The sequence below is a fragment of the Purpureocillium takamizusanense genome, chromosome 1, assembly GCF_022605165.1.
Source record: "Purpureocillium takamizusanense chromosome 1, complete sequence".
In the NCBI taxonomy this organism is placed as follows: domain Eukaryota; kingdom Fungi; phylum Ascomycota; class Sordariomycetes; order Hypocreales; family Ophiocordycipitaceae; genus Purpureocillium; species Purpureocillium takamizusanense.
Window position 1 is genome coordinate 3,442,534 of NC_063068.1, and position 16,683 is coordinate 3,459,216.

Consider the following 16,683-nt stretch of genomic DNA (forward strand, 5'->3'; position numbering starts at 1 on the left):
CGCCGGTTCTGCCCTCGCCTCAGCCGCGTCTGGATAAGGTGCAGAACCAGCCCGCGCTGTAGTTGTCACCTCATCCCCGCCGAGCCTTGAAAGACACGGCAACTAACGTAAAGTAGTCTTTTTGTAAGAGCGCACGTAGTGTCAGGCCTCGCGCGATTGCACACAACCTGATCACGACATGCGGGGTCGCTTGAATCGAGCCTCGTGCAATCAAAAATAAATCGCCAGCCTGGCTTCCTTATTACATCCAGCAAACAGGCTTCGTCTTCGTCCAGCCAAATCACGTGGCCTGCTCCACGAGATGCGGCCACGCCGCTCACCCGGATTGGCTTCAAGGCACCACCCTGGCTTGACGAACGAAGTTGGCGTGGCGCCGTGGTGAAAATCATGATTCATGACCATCCCGCCAGTCATGTGTCTGGGGAGTGCTGATGGCGCTTGCTTGTTGACGTTTGCTGGGCATCTGTCACTTGAACGGCGCCTACATACTTCGTGCGGCTTGAGAAGTGTCTATCGCGCAGGTCGCAAGACAAAGCCCCCCATGTCAGCGGCGACGTTGCGACGCATGGGCGCGTTGTGCGAGGGTAGTATTGTCTCGTTTAAGGTTTGCTAGGAAGGCTCAAGCACCAGCAGCCTCGGGAGATCGGCAGACGATTGAGGCGCGTTGAGATCAAATACGTTCATTCAACTACGGGCGCTCCAAATACGAAGAACAGCACTATACGCACGAAGTTGAGAAAGTGTCGTACAATGTATTATGGAGCCGCTCGGGTGTCGAATCCGGATCTGCAGACGGGTCCGTAAACACCTCCTATTTCCTTCGCTGAGAGCTGCAGTGATTCGCGTTCCTCCTACCTGTCCGGGTGTGGGCAATCGGCACCGCCCCGTAGTAGGCGGAGCGGAGGGTACGTACAACCATTCGTACGTTCAAAGTACTGCACGTAAGTGATACTTGCGGGTGCCGACAGCCGCTCAACATTGCACGTTTGCACGCTGGACTCATGCATGCGAAACTCGTGGAGGGCATGGATCCGGTGGTTGTGGCTCTCATGACAGCCTTTCTGACCTACCAAGGTAAGGTAGTACCAAAGTGGTACGAACAATTCCCATTGGTGCCGACGACTGACTAAATGCCCAGCTGGTTCTCGTCAAATACGTACCTAGGTACGAAGTACGTAGTCAAAGACCGTGATACGGCCCTTGCATCCTTCCCTTGTTGAGAAGCGCAACTTCCACATCCCTCTCCCATCGCTCCAATCAGGGTCGCGCGTGCAGGGAGGGCAGGCGCGACAGACCATGCCGCGAAAATCGGGCAGCCCCTGCCACAAGTCTCAACCGGCGCTTAGATGAAGAACGGGGGCCAATGAGGGTTTACGTTCTGCCCCCCCGCAAGCGCCGACCTCACACTCCGATGCAGCAACGCCCAGCATCGTCAACCATCCATCGTCGTCCAAGCCCCTCGAAGCGCCGCACCGGGGCAGCCTCTCATTGCACAGCGTTGCCTTGAAACCTGTGAAGATTGGAAATGATGCAGCTCTTTGCGTTGTTGGGCCTGCGCGCGGCCGCTGCTCGAGGCCGCCAGGCAGCGCAGCTGGGCAGGCAGCTAAGCCGTCCCATCAATGCCTTGGGCCCATTGTCGGCGGGCAATTGTTGTGCTCCCGCTGGGCTCGCCTCTTCATTTACACGACAATAAACAATAGTGTGTCTGTTTTACTCTTCATCACACCAAGTGACTCATTGTCCCTTGCCTTCGTTCGTCATTCACTATTTGCGAACGTGCCGCATCCGCCTTCGACGTAGCCCTTGAGCTCGACAACATCTACCTCTTGCCTCTGCCCTTTCCGTTTCTTTCCACCATCCGCGGCCCGGTTCAGAGACGCGGGCAGTCATGTGTCGCATATCAACGATCAACGGGGCAAAATCTCAGTGAAAAATAGCGTGTACGAAGTACGACTTTGTCTTCCTCACCCGGCGCGTTGCGGCAAAGCGGCAAACAAAGATTCGCGGATCCGCGCACGAGCGAGCACACGGCGACAACGTCGACGCCTCTTCCGAGAACAAAATCAGAATGGGATACAGAAGGAACTCGCCCGCTTCAAACCGCGGAAATGAACCGGACGATTGGGAGGAGTGGGAAGATGACGATGTCGTCACTCCCATCGACGCCGGGGAGCAGGTTTCGAGCCCTCCACTCTTGCAGCAAGCGGCACCGCGATCCCGCACATCGGTCAAGCCGTCGACAGCCAGAAACTCAAGACTGTCAACGGCCAAGGTGAGGCGGCTCAAGTCTCGACATCGACAAAAGGCACAAAACGAAAAGGCCGGCATCCGACTCATCACCGACATGAGCGCCTTTAGGCGAAACCACCACATTGCTCATCAGGCTTGTGCCGCTGGCGAAGCGCAGCCGAAATTCGTGGACGCCGCGGCGCTCCGAGCTTTGGAGGGGGAGCCGAACTCTGCGTCTGTCGGGAACTGGAACTGGTTCAAGAGGGATAAGACACCAACCCCAGTGTCTGCCACGCCACAAAGATCAGGGCGCACTGAGCAAGAGCTTTCTCCTGATGATCGGCCCATCGTCATAGGAATATCTCTGCCGTCTGAACAGATGGGCTCGCGGGATATCAGCCCCCAGACGGCTAACCACCCATCGCCCGAAACCTCTGTTTTGGGTAATGCCACGAGCAAAGTGGCACCCAAAGCTGAGAGCTCAGCTGCGGAGGACCCCAATGCGAGCTTGCAGAGATCGGTGTGGTCCCCGGATACTCCAGATACCACCAACTCGTTTCGGTCGAACCGAGCGGCTTCGAGTGTCTATTCGCAATCTGTACTTGCCGGATTGGCCATCAGCCAACGGGCACCACCCGTGCCGGCCGTGCCCGACAGTTACAAGGCGTCTCAGCCCAGGATACTCAGCCTGGAGCTTACTCGCAGCCCAGAGGAGGAAGAGAGTGGAACACCTTGCACCCTCTTTGAAGAGGATGGCTCGTCTCCCCAAAACAAAGTCCAGGGAAGGATCCCAGGCGTCTCCCCTGACAGTGCCGGATCCAGATCGCAGGGCTGGTGGGACCATGTAGTCACCCCCTTTGTGGACAAGAAGTTTTCTTTCTCCAGCCGAAAGATGAAGGCTTCATCACCAAGATATGAGGAGCCACCGCCCGAGAGGCTTGTTCACATCGACGAGAAGCGCCCCAAGGACCAGTCGCTGCAGGTGCCGCGGCTCATGTCGCAAGCACCCATAGTTCGCGCCCCGACTCCGCGGAAAGCCCAGACACCGCAATCTGAGTTGCATTCGGCTCCAGAGATGGTAGAGGCTTCGTCGTCGAGGAGCCCACCACCGTCGTCGAGCACGATCGTTGTCCAGGAGAAGCATTATACTGCGATGACGGACGGGAGCAACAGGGACCAGCCACCACCGTATTCGCCGCCAAAGAAGCACGAAAAGACTGCAGTGCGCTATCGAGCCCTCTTTCCGCCTGGGCACCCGCTTCAGGCTCAGTTTCCTCCATCTCCGGGCCCATCGTCTCCCGGACTCGCAGCGACGATGACGTCTCAAGGCGCAACACAACTGGTCAATGTTCCTCTGACCCCTGCTGCTCGGAGCCAAACACCTCCCAGGATCGGAGAGCCGCTCCCGCCTCGGCCACCTGGCACGTACCTTCCACAGGAGCACGCGCACTCAGCCAGGGGTCAATTTTACAAGGTCGAAAGACGACGGCGCCGCCACGAGAAGGAAGAGGTTGTCGCGCGGCGGCTGGGGGGCTTCTGGAGAGGACGGGGTTGCATCCCGGCGGCCGGTTGCTTCGGTCGCACTGGACGGGAAGGCCGCAAGCGCCGGCGAGTTTGTGCGGCAATATGGGCTGGAGTCCTTGCTCTTATCATTCTCATCATCGTTCTGGCTGCCGTACTCACCCGACATCACGGCACGAGCACGGAACAGTCGATATGGGTTAATCTCACCGACTTCCCGCCCATGCCTACGGGTGTCCTGACAGTAGTCGGCCCGGACAACAGCGCCTCCAAAAGTGTCTGCACCGAGCCTTCGACTCTCTGGAGCTGTTCGCTTCCCAAAGACCAGCAAGAGTCTGTTGCCCCATACAAGGCAGATCAGCCGACCGTGATCATGCAGATTCAATGGGACAACAGCACAAGCAACGGCTGGAAGAGCTCGGGCGGTGGGAAACCTCGGAGGGGGCTGTCGGCTGTTGCAGCCGCGGCCAGGGCAATTCTTCAAGCAAGGGAGGACGCAAGTGGTTTTATTTCCCAGCCCGCCGCACCGAGCTTCAAGGAAATGTTCTTCTTGGGCAACACCACGGATGATGTCCGGGCTGAGAACAAGGCGGGGGAGCCAACCCCATTCTATATTAGCCTGCTCAAGTCGATCAACGATACGGCCAGCTTCCCATCACTAACGAAAAGGGGCCCCGGCGACCAGATTGGCAATCAGAGCCTGGTCGCGCTATTGCCTGCTCCAGACTTGGACTCGGACGGGACGCCTGCTCCTGCCGCCATGCTTCCGAACCCTACGAAGCAGCCGGTGCGGCTCTTTGACCGAGGCCTGCCCACAGAGCATTACGGATTCTACACACATTTCAAGAGGACCATCTTTGTCCGGTCCGCGACAATATTGAACAAAACGGATGAGGGGAACGTTCCACTCGACGAGAACGGCGGATGCCGCAAGAACGAAGCCGACTTCTTGGTGACGTGGGCGGAAACACGGGTGCTGGTGCAGATTTGGACCCGAACACTGAGCTCCAACACGTCTTCACTCCTGAACGCCAACACAGGACGAGGCATCGGGGCCACTGGGCAGCTTGTTCGGCCCGGGACGATGCCATACCCAGTGACGGTGACGCTCGACACTCACGGGGGGGATCCAAAGAAGAAGCTGGTGTGGTACTGGCCGATGGACAAGCGACTGAAGCTCGACACGAGTAAGCCCGCTCTCCTGGCCAACAACATGGGCGTTGGCGGAACGTGGATCAACCCACGCGGCACTGGAGATGCGAGTGTTGGGGGGTTCGATGGGGGGAGCGGCGGGTGCAAGTGCGAATGGGTGAACTGGATTCAGACACAGGGAAGCAAAAGGAGCCAGTAGGTAAGGGTGAGGGTGAGGGGGGGTGCGCTCCTGGAACGCTGGCCATTGTCGCCCTACGGATCAATATGACGGACCGGGTTTCTAGTATATTCTTGGCTATGCATTGCCTCGGGCGTTGGAATAGGCTTATCCTGTCTTCTCAAGCTGACATGTGTAACCATTGTCATTGAGCCATGATAGTATGTTGGTATTGAATCTGACCTTGCCGTGCGCTCGTCGGTGACCCTCTGGGTCGGTGTCTTGGCTTGCATTACGGACACGGACGACGACGGATGCGGACCGGGGCCGACCCGTCTCCGTCCGCCGGTGTTTGTGGGCCGGAGGCGTTGTCGTCCGGTCCCCTGGACCCACTTAATTTTCCACGCAGCTCGCATTGCAGCTTTGCCACTTCGCCTTGACAACCTCCATCCAACCTTCAACACCGCGCCTCACCTCACCCGACTCGGGATGCGCGCGCCCATCTCGTCACCGCAGCCCTTCCTCCTCGCTGCCTGTCCCTGCGCCGCCCGCACTGCGCCTCGATGCCGCGCCCGCCATGCCGCATCCCGCTCCTCAGGCCCGTCCGCCCCGGCGCGCGCTGGGCAACAGCAGCAGCAAGAGCAGCAAGAGCAGCAGGTTATAGCAGCAGAAGCAGCGGGATCGCCACGCCGCCGCCGCCGTACCCCCTCCGTGCGGGAGCGGCAGCGACGACGACAGAAGCAGCAGAAGCAGCAGCAGACGCCGCCGCCGCCAACAACCCGTCCCGGACGCTCCTCACGCTCGCCATCGAGACGTCGTGCGACGACACGGCCGTGGCGGTGCTGTCGCGGTGCCGCGCCACGGGCCGCGCCTCGCTGCTCTTCAACGAGCGCATTTCTTCGGACAACCGGGCATTTCGCGGCGTGAACCCCGCCGTCGCGGTGCAGGGGCACAACGCGTCGCTGGGGCCGCTCGTGAGGCGGGCGCTGGCTACCCTGCCGGACGCTGCTGCTGATGATGATTATAGTAGTAGCACGACGACGGCGGCGGCGGCAGCGGCGACGACGACCTCGGAGGGGAGCTCGGCGACGTCGCGGAGCTCGCGCACGTTGAACGTGGGCGGCAGGCAAAAGGCCCTGCCGGACTTTGTGTCGGTCACGCGCGGGCCCGGCATCATGGCCAACCTCGCCGTCGGGCTCAACGTGGCCAAGGGCCTCGCCGTCGCGTGGGACGTGCCGCTGCTCGCCGTCCACCACATGCAGGCGCACGCCCTGACGCCGCGCCTCGTCGACGCGCTGGGCATGGATATGGACATGGGCATGGACAAGGACACGGCTACTCGAGGCCATGGCAACAACACAATCGGGTCCGCCGCCGCCGCGTCGCCAGACTTTCCGTTCCTGTCGCTCCTCGTCTCCGGCGGGCACACGCAGCTCGTGCACTCGGCCTCGCTCACGGACCACCGCATCGTCGCCACCACGGGGGACATTGCCATCGGCAACCTGCTCGACCAGACGGCACGCGTCATCCTGCCCGAGGACGTGCTCGAGGCCAGCCCGGACGTCATGTACGGCCGCGTGCTCGACGCGTTTGCGTTTCCCCCTTGTCCGCCTCCTCCTCCTCCTCCTGGTCCTACTTCTCCTCCTCGCCCGTTCGCCGCCTCAGCAGCATCAGCAGCATCAGAAGCAGCAGCAGCATCAGAAGCAGCAGCAGCAACACCAGGCGCTACCCACGACGACGGCGTGGCCGCCCAACACGAGGCCTTCTTCCGCCCCGCGACGTCGCGCGCCGACGAAATCGCCGACGTCCCCTCCGGGTACCCCTGGACCGTGCCGCTGCCCTTCCGCAACTCGCGCCGCCTCGCCTACTCCTTCAGCAGCATCCACGCGCACGTCCACCGCCTCGCCGCCGAGCGCGGCCCGCACATGGACCTGGCCGAGCGCCGCGCCCTCGCCAGGCACACCCTCCGCGCCGCCTTTCAGCACCTCGCCTCGCGCCTCGTCCTCGCGCTCGAGGACCGCCCGGAGCTGCTGCCGCTGCTGAACGCCCGTGGAACAAAAGCAGCACCACTATCATCAGCAACACCGGCAGCATCGCCAACCACAACCCTCGTCGTCGCCGGCGGCGTCGCCTCCAACCGCTTCCTCGCCCACGTCCTGCGCACAACGCTCGCCGCCCGCGGCTTCCCCGGCGTGCGCCTCGTCGCGCCCCCCGTCGCGCTGTGCACCGACAACGCCGCCATGGTGGCCTGGACCGCCATGGAGATGTACGAGGCCGGCTGGCGGAGCGACCTGTCGGCGTGCCCCATCGGCAAGTGGCCCATGGACCCCAGCGTCGGGCTGGGGATCCTGGGCGTCGACGGGTGGCTCAGGGACGGCGCTGCGGCTTGACCACCCTGAACACCCCGAATGCTCGAGCCGGACGGATGCAGAGCAGCAAGCAACCACATCTTGTAAATACATCGTGTACGTCATGATACGACCTGTAACAAAACATCTGTACTTTAGCGGTCTTTGGCAGACAACGGGTCACGGTCTATATGGAAAAAGAAGTGCCTTGTGTATTTGTTGTACAAGATACATTGACCAGTACACAGCCGCCAACGCGGCTTCGCTCGCGAGTCTGCTCCTCCAGCTTCTGTCTACAAGTGACCCATAATCTAGTCCAGCTCGCTCGTCACGTTGGTGAACTCGCCCTTCTCCAGCTTCGTCTGCCAGAAGATGGGGTTCGTGTCGTTGAAGCCATGCTTGACCCAGCCCTCCTCCTTGACATGGTACAGGTTGATGAAGCCGCCAGAGTAGGCGTCGCGGTGCGTGGCCGCCAAGATGCTCCGCCTGCCCAGCTCCAGCGCGTCCTCGACGCTCAGGTCGTAGTTGTACTCGGCGTCGAGCACGCCGTACGCAAACGTCTGACCGCTGCCCACGCAGAAGAGGTTGCCCTGGAGGCGGGTGCCGTCGCTGTCGACGTAGTAGAGCGCGGGGCCCTCCTCCTTGGTCACGCCGGCGCACATGGTCCCCATGCTCAGGCCCATTCCCTTGTACGAGTAGACCAGGTTGGCCAGAATCTTGCTCGCCGCGGCGACGCTGATGCGACGCTTGTGACGGAGCTCGTGCAGCCGGCACTGCATGCCCAGCCAGGCGAGCCAGTACTGGCAGTCGGCGGCACCGCCGGCCATGGTGCCGAGGAGCACGCTGTTGATCTCAATGACCTTCTTGACCGTCTGCGAGGCGATCCAGTTGCCGGCCGTGGCTCGCGAGTCGGTAGCGACGATGATTCCGCCCTTGAAGCGGAAGGCGAGCGTCGTCGTGCCGTGAGCAATCTTGATCGGGCAGTCGGGGTTCGACCGGTCGTCCGTCGCCGCGCGCAGCCAGGAAGACGGCTATCGATATCAAAGATTAGCACAGCATCATTGATTGCCTTCCCCGCGATGCGAAAGAGAACACTCTCAAGTCGGGGGAGGGAGTCGCGGATGTACCTGGGCAATGGGCGGCATGGCAAACTTGCCGGCGAGGCTCGACGCAGGATTCATCAAGTCCTGTGCCTCGTCCTCAAACGACTCATTTTGCTCGTAAGCCGGCCGGCTGTATCTCGAAATGAGGGTGTCCATCGTCGTCTGGTGCAAGAGACGAGTCTCTCGTTGTCGTGAAGGGCTTTGTCGGGGTGGCACAAGGGGGGACCTCGTTGTTCACCAACGCACGCGGAGGGGGATGCCGGTCCGATGGGCAGAGGCAATGGCGATTCGGAGCGTCCTCGTGTGCAGCCGCGCGCGAATCGCTGGGGTAGATGGCAATGGTGGCGGTGACGATGGTGGTGATGTGGTGTGGACAGGATGACGGAGGTCGTTGGATATGGCGAAGCGGTTGACGAGGTCAGGCAGCTCCCGGATCGCGCGTCACCAGCTTCAGCAGTGCTAGCAGAGCTCCAGCGAGGCCTGCAAGCTGGCTGAGGTAATGCGGCACTACGTCCGTCCGCGAGCCTCGTTGGCCAGTAGCGGCGAGTACAGAGCCCCACTTCACCGTCAGTGCCTTGTTGCCTAACCAGAAGCTGGCAGGTACGTACTTCGTACTCTGTGGGCTGCCACTCCAACATCACTCTAGATAGAAAAAGGCGACAGCAGTTCACAACTTCAAGGCCCCGCTGCAAGCTCGCCTTCGCGAGTACACGCCCCATTACCCGTCTGGCGACATCAATTCTAGCTTCCGTGATTTCATAGCAATTACTCGACTAGGATATCGGAAACTAACAAAACTGGCGGTTCCCCACCTCCCTCCCGTTTCAGGAGCCTTCACTCACCCAGGTGCCTGCCTGTCAGACTGGCTTCTCGCTTCTCCTTGCGCACGCCCACCACAGACCAGAGGCAGAAGAGAAATTGAGACTGACAGCAAGAAAAACGAATCAAAGGATCGCCTGTAACAATGTGATGAGACAACGAGACATGGTTCAGAGAGCGCAAACCGAGACGGCCATGCGGTTCATGGCGGTCATGACAAATATCAATGTTCCCCTTCCCCAAGGTATACTCTTTCCCTTCGCCCGTGCGTTTTCGTTGCCGTCACTCCACTTCGCCGGGCTTAGAGTTTAACCCAAAAGACTGCAGCTCCAATCTAAGGATTCGGCGTCGTCTCACGGCTGGCACGCCCCTCCCTCTTGCTGAGGAAGCTTCTGCGCATGTGCGACTTGGGTGTGTCTGGTGCGCTCGGCTCTGCCGGTTGGAATGTGCTCTTGACGGTGACGGTACCGGGCCCCACGCTGAGCTCCTTTGGTGTTGCAGTCCCCGTCTCGTCGACGAACAGGGGGAATTCGCCCAAGTCATCATCTTTGCCGACAAAGTGGTCGCCCTTGGCCTCTATCTTGAACTGCGTGTCCGGAGTGCACTTGGCCGTAAAGGTGTCCTCAAAGGTCCATTGACCGGTTCCAGACTTGTGGTGCTTCGTCTTGCCAATGACCTTCTCTTTTGGTGACAGCTGCGTGACCACAATGTATAAATTGGTCGATGGAGGGTAGTTCGTGGCCCCGACAATGGTAAATGAAGCCGTACCCAGTGTCGCGCCTGCTGGCGCCGTGCTGTGAATCGACGAAGCCGCAATGCTCTTTGTACGACTGTGACCAGGAGAGTCGTTTCGTGGATGTTCAATGGTGGGGATGGGAGAACCCTCGGGCAATCCCATGGACTGGCGCGCACCGCCGACGGGGCCCAAGTCGTGGCCATTGCTTGTAGTGGGAGGCGACTCGACCACATCAGGCAACGCCCCATTGGCGTCGTCCGCGTCCTTCTTCTTCCCAAAGACTCCACGTTTCAAGAAAGACGCACCCCTGCCGACGCCGTGGCCAACGACTCCCGCAACGGCCGCGCCGCCCTTGATGGGAGCTCCGGCAACGCCCGTAACGATTCTGCCGGGCGCGGCGAAGGTGCCCGAGAAGGTCGACGTGCCCTGCATGGTACGCGTAACGTAGTCTGGCCGGAACACCATCCGAAGTCGCAATGTGCCCGACTTGCCGTCTAGGATGAAGCGAGACTCGGACGCCTTGAACGGGTCGAGAGACTCTAGATTGATCGTGGCAACACCCAAAAGATCGGGCTTATCCGCGAAGTCGTAGTCATAAACGGTGACGACAAAATTGGCCGCCGTCCGTGATGGGACGTTGACCTCGAAGAACTCGTTCCACGCCGGGGTGAGCGTCTTCTTCTGCACCTTTGTTTTGTACACCTCGTGGCCGTTGAGCTCAAACTTGCAGTACGGGTCGCTCTTTCCGTTTCTGTCTGCTGCCGGCAGGTCCTGGGCATCCAGGACATCGACACGGAGTTTTCCCATGTTGTTGATGCTTTCGCTTGGATCCAACTGCATCTTGATGGGGATATACTTGAGGCTGACCTTGACCCAGCCGTCTCTGCCGTCGTCGGTTTTCAGCTTGAGCTTCGTGGGATTGTTCTGTTCAGCACTGGTTAGTTCTGCTACTCCGTCATTTGCCGGATTCGAAGTCACGCCTACCAAGCATTGCTTGAGTGTCTCAAGGGTGTTTCCAGCCAGCTGGGCAAGGACATGGTCGTCGTCGTCACCCTTCTTCCTCGCCTTGAGTGTCAAACGAGACACGTCCAACTCGCGAACAACACAATCGCCAATCTCATCGAACTTGTGGGCTCTGTTGGCCGTAGTCGACGAAACGTACGAGGCATAGGCCATGTCATCCACAAATACCTCGAGGCGGCTGTGGCCCTCGGGCATTTCGGCCTCGAGCAGCCGGAAAATGAGCAGGCCGCTCTCATGCTTGAGAAGCTCCTCGGGGCTGAGGCGGATCTTCGGAGGTCCTTGGTTTTCAACGGAAGGCCGGCCAGAGGTCGATGTTGACGTACGTGCTTCCCCATTGCCGTTCTTGTCGAGGCTGACCCGGAACTTCCCTGCGGTGGGAGACCGATCGAGCGAGGCCCGCTGCTGATCAGTGCTCGGCTTTCCCTCATTCGCCTTGTCCTCCAAGGCCTTCTTTTCGACTTCCTTTTCCTCCTCCTCTTCCTCCTCTGGGTCTGCAATGTTCAAGCACGGATAGAAAGCAACAGTGTAGGTCAGCGTTCCCTTGGCGATGCCCTTTCCGTGCAATCGGAGTCCCTCTTCGCGGACATGCTTCTTGTCGTTGACAAGATACTCGCCGTTCTCATCCTGGCTGACGTAGTCGCCCGCAAAGGTCTCAATCAAGCCAAGACTGCGATCCTTGCCCATCTTCTCGGCATCCATGACTTCCAGGGCGAGCCTGTCACGGGGGGAGTGGATCGGCACGTAGAGGACTTCGTCCCATTCGGGGTTGAGGTCGTTGCGGAAGGTGACAGTGCGGGCCTTATCGATGCCAGAGAGAAGCACGCGTACGTAGGGATCCGACTTGCCGAAGGACTCGAAGTTTCGCAGATCAGTCGCCTTCTTGAAGTGGAACCGCATGACGCCGATGGGAGTCACGTAACCGCCGGTGCCCGCGACGCCAGTGATGGCAACGGGCCTCCACTGCGCCATCATCTTGACACGGCCCGTGTGCGCTCCAGATAGCTGGTACCACTCTTTTCCCTGTGCCATGCAGTCGAGAATCTCGTCGAGCTTGATTTGGTATTTGCCGAGTGTCTGATCCCCCGTGAGGTCTCGATCGTCCTTGATCGTAACCCCCAGCTTGGCCTTCTTGCGATCAGTGATTAAAATTTCCTTGGATCCATTGTCCCAGATGGGGTTATTCGTGCGCTTGAGTCGCTTGGTCTCATGGACAGTCTTGCCATTGAGGAACAAGGCCGCGTATGGGTTGAGCAATCCAACCAGACTCTTGGTGCCGTCCAGATCTTTAGCCTGCTCTACGGTAAAGCGCAGAATGCCCTGGTTTGATTCTGGTGGCGGCTCCAACTTGCCTTCCTCATTTTTGACGGATTCAAGAACAGGAAAGAATCGTAGGTCACAAGAGACGACGCCGCGCGCCTTGCCGTCTCCGATGACCTCGATGCGCTCATTCTCGTGCACGTTGAGCTCCTCCAAGTCTTCCAGGCGGAAAGTCGCGACGCCCAGCTCTTTGGATTTTCTGAAGTCGTTCTTGTCGAACACCTGGATATCCAGCGTGTCGTTGAAAGATGTGACGATGAGATAATGCGTCTCGTTCCACCTGGGGTTCGGGTTATCCTCGACGGTCTTTGTCCGGGCGAGTTCCTGGCGGCGGCTGAAGCTGATGCTTGCGTAAGGGTCGACGGTGCCAGCAAAGTTGTCCGTGTTCTTGAGCCCCTGGGCTCCATGAAGAGTCAGGGCGAGGACGCCAACGGCCTGGTCGACCGGGGTTCCCGCGAGCATCTTGGCGACCTCGATGGGAAAGACGTTGGGCGCATACATCATTGGCGACAGATTTCCGTGGATCTGTTCAAGAATGAACTTTTCGAGGCCAGGGATGAAGTTGATGTCGAAGCCGAAGCTCTCTCCGCCGAGGGGCTTACAGACGTAATCAATCTCAGGCCGCTCGAGGAAGCACATTTCGACCCTGTCCACGTGAGGAAACGGAATCTGGAGCTTGATCTTGAGGCGCATGATGCCAGAAAACGCCATGTCCTCGACAATGACATCGAGGCCTTTGCTGATCATAGCTTTTCCAATGCGAATCTCGAGAACAACCTTGGGGTTGATCTTGCTCTTGAGCTGGCGCGCGGTCATGTCGGCCGTGTCGTTGGGCGTGAAGCTAAACTTCCAATCCATCATGACAATGTCGTCTTCGGTGCGTGGGTATGTCTTGACATGCTCCATTCGTGGCGGCTTGGAGCCGAGGGTAAACGTCTTCAGCTTGAGGCTGTCGAGGAAGGCGGGCGTCGCGGAGCTGAGGACCTGGTCGACCGAGTTGATGATGGTCTGGGCCAGGACAGGCTGGTAGATGGGCCAGAACTTGACCATGAATGAGTTGATCCATTCAAGGGACTCGTTGTCGTTTTCGAGCTTCTTGAGGGCCAATTCGCGCGAAATGTCGTCGCGAAAGTTGCGTCGCACACGTCGCAGAGATGTCCTGTAGTAGGTCGCACAGATGGCCATGATGATGGTGACCCAGCCCAGCCCGCCGCCCAAGACGGCAACAAGCCACGACGAAATGCAGGCGAAAATGACAAGACCCGTGTTGTGGTACCAGTCTAGCAGACAGTTAGATCTCGAGCGCTTACTGCCTTGCTTGGTCCAACGACTCACCTCCAAAGAACTTATCTGGAAGCTTCCCCTCCACCCACGTGGCATGATCGAGCAAGCTCTCACCCTCTTTCGCACTGTCACTTGGCCACCCGAGCTTTGGGGCCCAGCCCGTCCGCGAGAACGGGACTTCTTGGGCGTCGGGGTCTTCGCCACCGGTCAACTTTCTTCCTTGCGCGTCTGTTGCTACGTCAAGGACGCCGGCCTTGCTGGGTTCGGGGAGATCTTCGTCCGGACCGTTGCCATCGTCCTGGTCGGTGATGATGGCGGCGCCTTTGGGGCGCCTGCTCTGCTGCAGCTCTTTTGGAATGGCCTGGGGGGCGCATCAGCAAGCGCTGTGGCGGGTCTCGCGGCGCAGAGGATACACTCACGTCTCGAGCTTGAGCTCGCTTCTCCTCGGGGGAAGCATCCGGGTCGAAGGTGAAGGCGGGGATGCCTGCATTGGAAGACTGCTCGACAATTTCCTTTTGAGCGTCTGCGGACGAGACTTGGGATTCAGGGTTCTGGGCAGCCTCAATGGCGCCGTCAACCTTGATCTCGCGCGCCTCCTTGGCAGACATGGCGCCTGCGAGAGCAATGTGCCAGGACGAGCTTGGAGTGAGGTTGTAGCCAGCTGCAGAGTCAGTCGGGGTGGTTGGCAATTGCGCGCGCAAGCGCACGCAGTCGTTGGGAGCTCGGTTGTAGCTACTTGGTAGCAGCGGGCAGGGAGTCGGGTAGTAGCGGCGATGACGCGCAGTCGGTCGGCGGCGCTCGAGCGGCTTTCGAGGTTCGAGATGGCCGCGCCGGCGGCGATCGTTGCGGTTGCAGCCGTTGCGGTTGCGTTTGATGGGTGATGCACGATTCCGAGGCCAGCAAGGTCGCACCCGAGCGGTGCAGCAGCAGCCACGAGCAAATATAACGGATACTGCGCGTCCAAAGGATGCAAAGCGTAATGAAAGCGGCGGGCAGGCCAAGCTCGGGGCGTACGAAACGGACCTAGGCAGCGATCCAAGACAGCTGTGGCTGGGCCTGGCCACTAATAGCTACTAAGTTAGGAGCCTAGCTCGACGGCCGCAGGCAGGAGTAGCGTGTGAATTGTGGACTGTGGAGTGAGGTGGGATGGTGGCCACGCCGAGGATGGAGACGAGGCGCTCGCGGTGGCCGGCGCAGGCTCGAGCTGTTCGGAGCAGAGAGAAGGGAAGTATGGGCTGCGGCAGATTGAGAACGATGGGGGGGGGAGTGAGCATGCGCTTTGCGCTGGGAAGGGGGACAGCCATAGAATATGGGGGGAGGGTGGTGCCGGCGTTTGACGAGGAAGGCAGCCTCCAGCAGATTGATGCAGAAGCGACAGTGGAAGGATGCTGCTGCTCCTGCTGTGCTGTGGAGATCGAGAGGGGGGGGGGATGGTCCGAGATTGTGGTGGTGGAGGTGGAGGTGGTGGTGGTTCCAGCCACAGGCACCTCTGCAGAGCAACCTTGAAGTGACCAAGGCGTGTGTGCCATGCCGTGCAGCGCAGCAGTGGTGGAGGATTAGGACAGACGCAAGAAGCGCTGCTTGCAGCTGAGACGGGGACAGCGCAGCTGCTGGAGGTGCCGGCTCGGGTTTCCCGTCTCTGCGCAGGCACACACCTACGTTGGAGCACAGTCCAGCAGAATTAGTACATCACTGGTATGGTATACCTTTTATTACAAGCGAGCTTGGCGAAGCTGCTGCCCGTAGCTTTCCCCGCGTCCTTCCATCGTACCAAGGAGAGGCACTGATGAGAGGTATCATGACCCCCTTCTTCGCTCTCTCGTTTGTTCCTCCAGGCCCCATGGAAGAACCCCTCCAGCAACGTGTGTGCTTGCGCCACGCTCTCGGGAAGCCGCCGTGGGTGCAAATCAGCGCACATCGCTTCCGAAGGGCCTTTCAATCGCCCATCACCGCCACCACCATCATCGGTGGTGCTTCGTACAACCTCCACCTACTACTAATAAGGTACCTAGCAGCTCCGAGAGCTACGGTACAGCTGAATGCCCTGCCCTGCTGAACGACGACGTAATGCTGGGCCCGGCGGGGCTTCGCCTAATTGGCTGGGCCTGCCGCTCGTGTGGCCCCAGGCGGGGACCCAGGCGGGCCTCCCAGCCGCCGCCGCGAGGGCCGCCCAGCGCGCGCGACGCTGTGGTGAGTGAGCGGGAGGCCCCCCCCCCCACGCCCACCGCCGTGGTCGGTCGGTGGATGGACAGATGTCCACTTCAGGTGGCCGGTCGGTCGGCCTGTCAGCAAGCAAGGCAGGGGCAAGGTAACTTGGGCAAGGCATTTATTTCCCTTGCCCAGCAGCAGCAGCAGCAGCAGCAGCAGCAGCCTGTTGAGTCGCGAGCCCGTTTGCTCGGCCTGACGATATCCGCGCGGAAACTTTCAAGTTTTTTTTCGTCACTGCATCTCACCTACCAGGTCTGCCAACACAGCCCCCCCCCTGTCGGGTCGCGGCAGCGCCAGCGGTGGATTGGGTCCCCCCCCGCTCCGTTCAGGTCGGCTGGCGAGATCGCCTGCAGGCAGGGAGGGTCCCGGCGGGCGAGTTCCATGATGAGGGCTCGACTTTTCCGGCTTTGGCATGAAGTTGCCAACCAACCGGCCAACCAGCCCCCTGGGGGCCCCCCCTGCAAGCGTCGCTTTGGGCCTTCCCAACTCGCGTGGACGCCAACCGACCATGCCAGCCCAGCTGGAGCTCTGGAAAGGCGACGCTCCGTTTGACACCTCGGATGGACCGTTGATGGCATCATGGGCATCGCTTGCCCCTCGTTGGGAGCGGGCTTTGTGCGACATTCATCGGGTGTGGTCCTGGTACTGATGCGGTGCGACAGGCATCTGATCCCGGGCAGCCTCGTCGTTGTCGAGCCCCGGCGGCCAGACACCCCCAATCAATCAGAGACCCGAAGCGCAGAGATCGCGGGGCGACCAGATATGTGCCGTCGCTGGCATTGTACC

At 60.1% G+C, this 16,683-nt stretch overlaps 4 protein-coding genes across 4 annotated transcripts; 2 read left to right on the top strand and 2 right to left on the bottom strand.

The window, feature by feature from the left end:
* Positions 1–1,430: 1,430 nt before the first annotated feature.
* Positions 1,431–5,101, top strand: JDV02_001076 (uncharacterized protein; the record flags this gene model as incomplete). Its single annotated transcript, XM_047981967.1, has 1 exon — positions 1,431–5,101. The coding sequence occupies exon 1, from the start codon at positions 2,069–2,071 to the stop codon at positions 5,099–5,101; it is 3,033 nt and encodes a 1,010-aa protein (XP_047837928.1). The 5' UTR covers positions 1,431–2,068.
* Positions 5,102–5,514: 413 nt separating this feature from the next.
* On the top strand, positions 5,515–7,646 carry QRI7 (N(6)-L-threonylcarbamoyladenine synthase). The gene has a single exon (XM_047981968.1). The coding sequence runs from the start codon at positions 5,623–5,625 to the stop codon at positions 7,447–7,449; it is 1,827 nt and encodes a 608-aa protein (XP_047837929.1). The 5' UTR covers positions 5,515–5,622; the 3' UTR covers positions 7,450–7,646.
* PRE2 (Proteasome endopeptidase complex) lies at positions 7,603–8,909 on the bottom strand. Its single transcript, XM_047981969.1, has 2 exons — positions 8,535–8,909; positions 7,603–8,438 (listed from the first exon to the last, which is right to left on the bottom strand). Exons 1-2 carry the CDS (start codon positions 8,664–8,666, stop codon positions 7,719–7,721), a joined length of 852 nt encoding a protein of 283 aa, XP_047837930.1. The 5' UTR covers positions 8,667–8,909; the 3' UTR covers positions 7,603–7,718.
* Positions 8,910–9,231: 322 nt separating this feature from the next.
* TCB2 (Tricalbin-2) lies at positions 9,232–14,923 on the bottom strand. The gene is made up of 4 exons (XM_047981970.1): positions 14,109–14,923; positions 13,741–14,050; positions 11,050–13,685; positions 9,232–10,989 (listed from the first exon to the last, which is right to left on the bottom strand). Exons 1-4 carry the CDS (start codon positions 14,295–14,297, stop codon positions 9,664–9,666), a joined length of 4,461 nt encoding a protein of 1,486 aa, XP_047837931.1. The 5' UTR covers positions 14,298–14,923; the 3' UTR covers positions 9,232–9,663.
* Between the last annotated feature and the right edge of the window lie 1,760 nt (positions 14,924–16,683).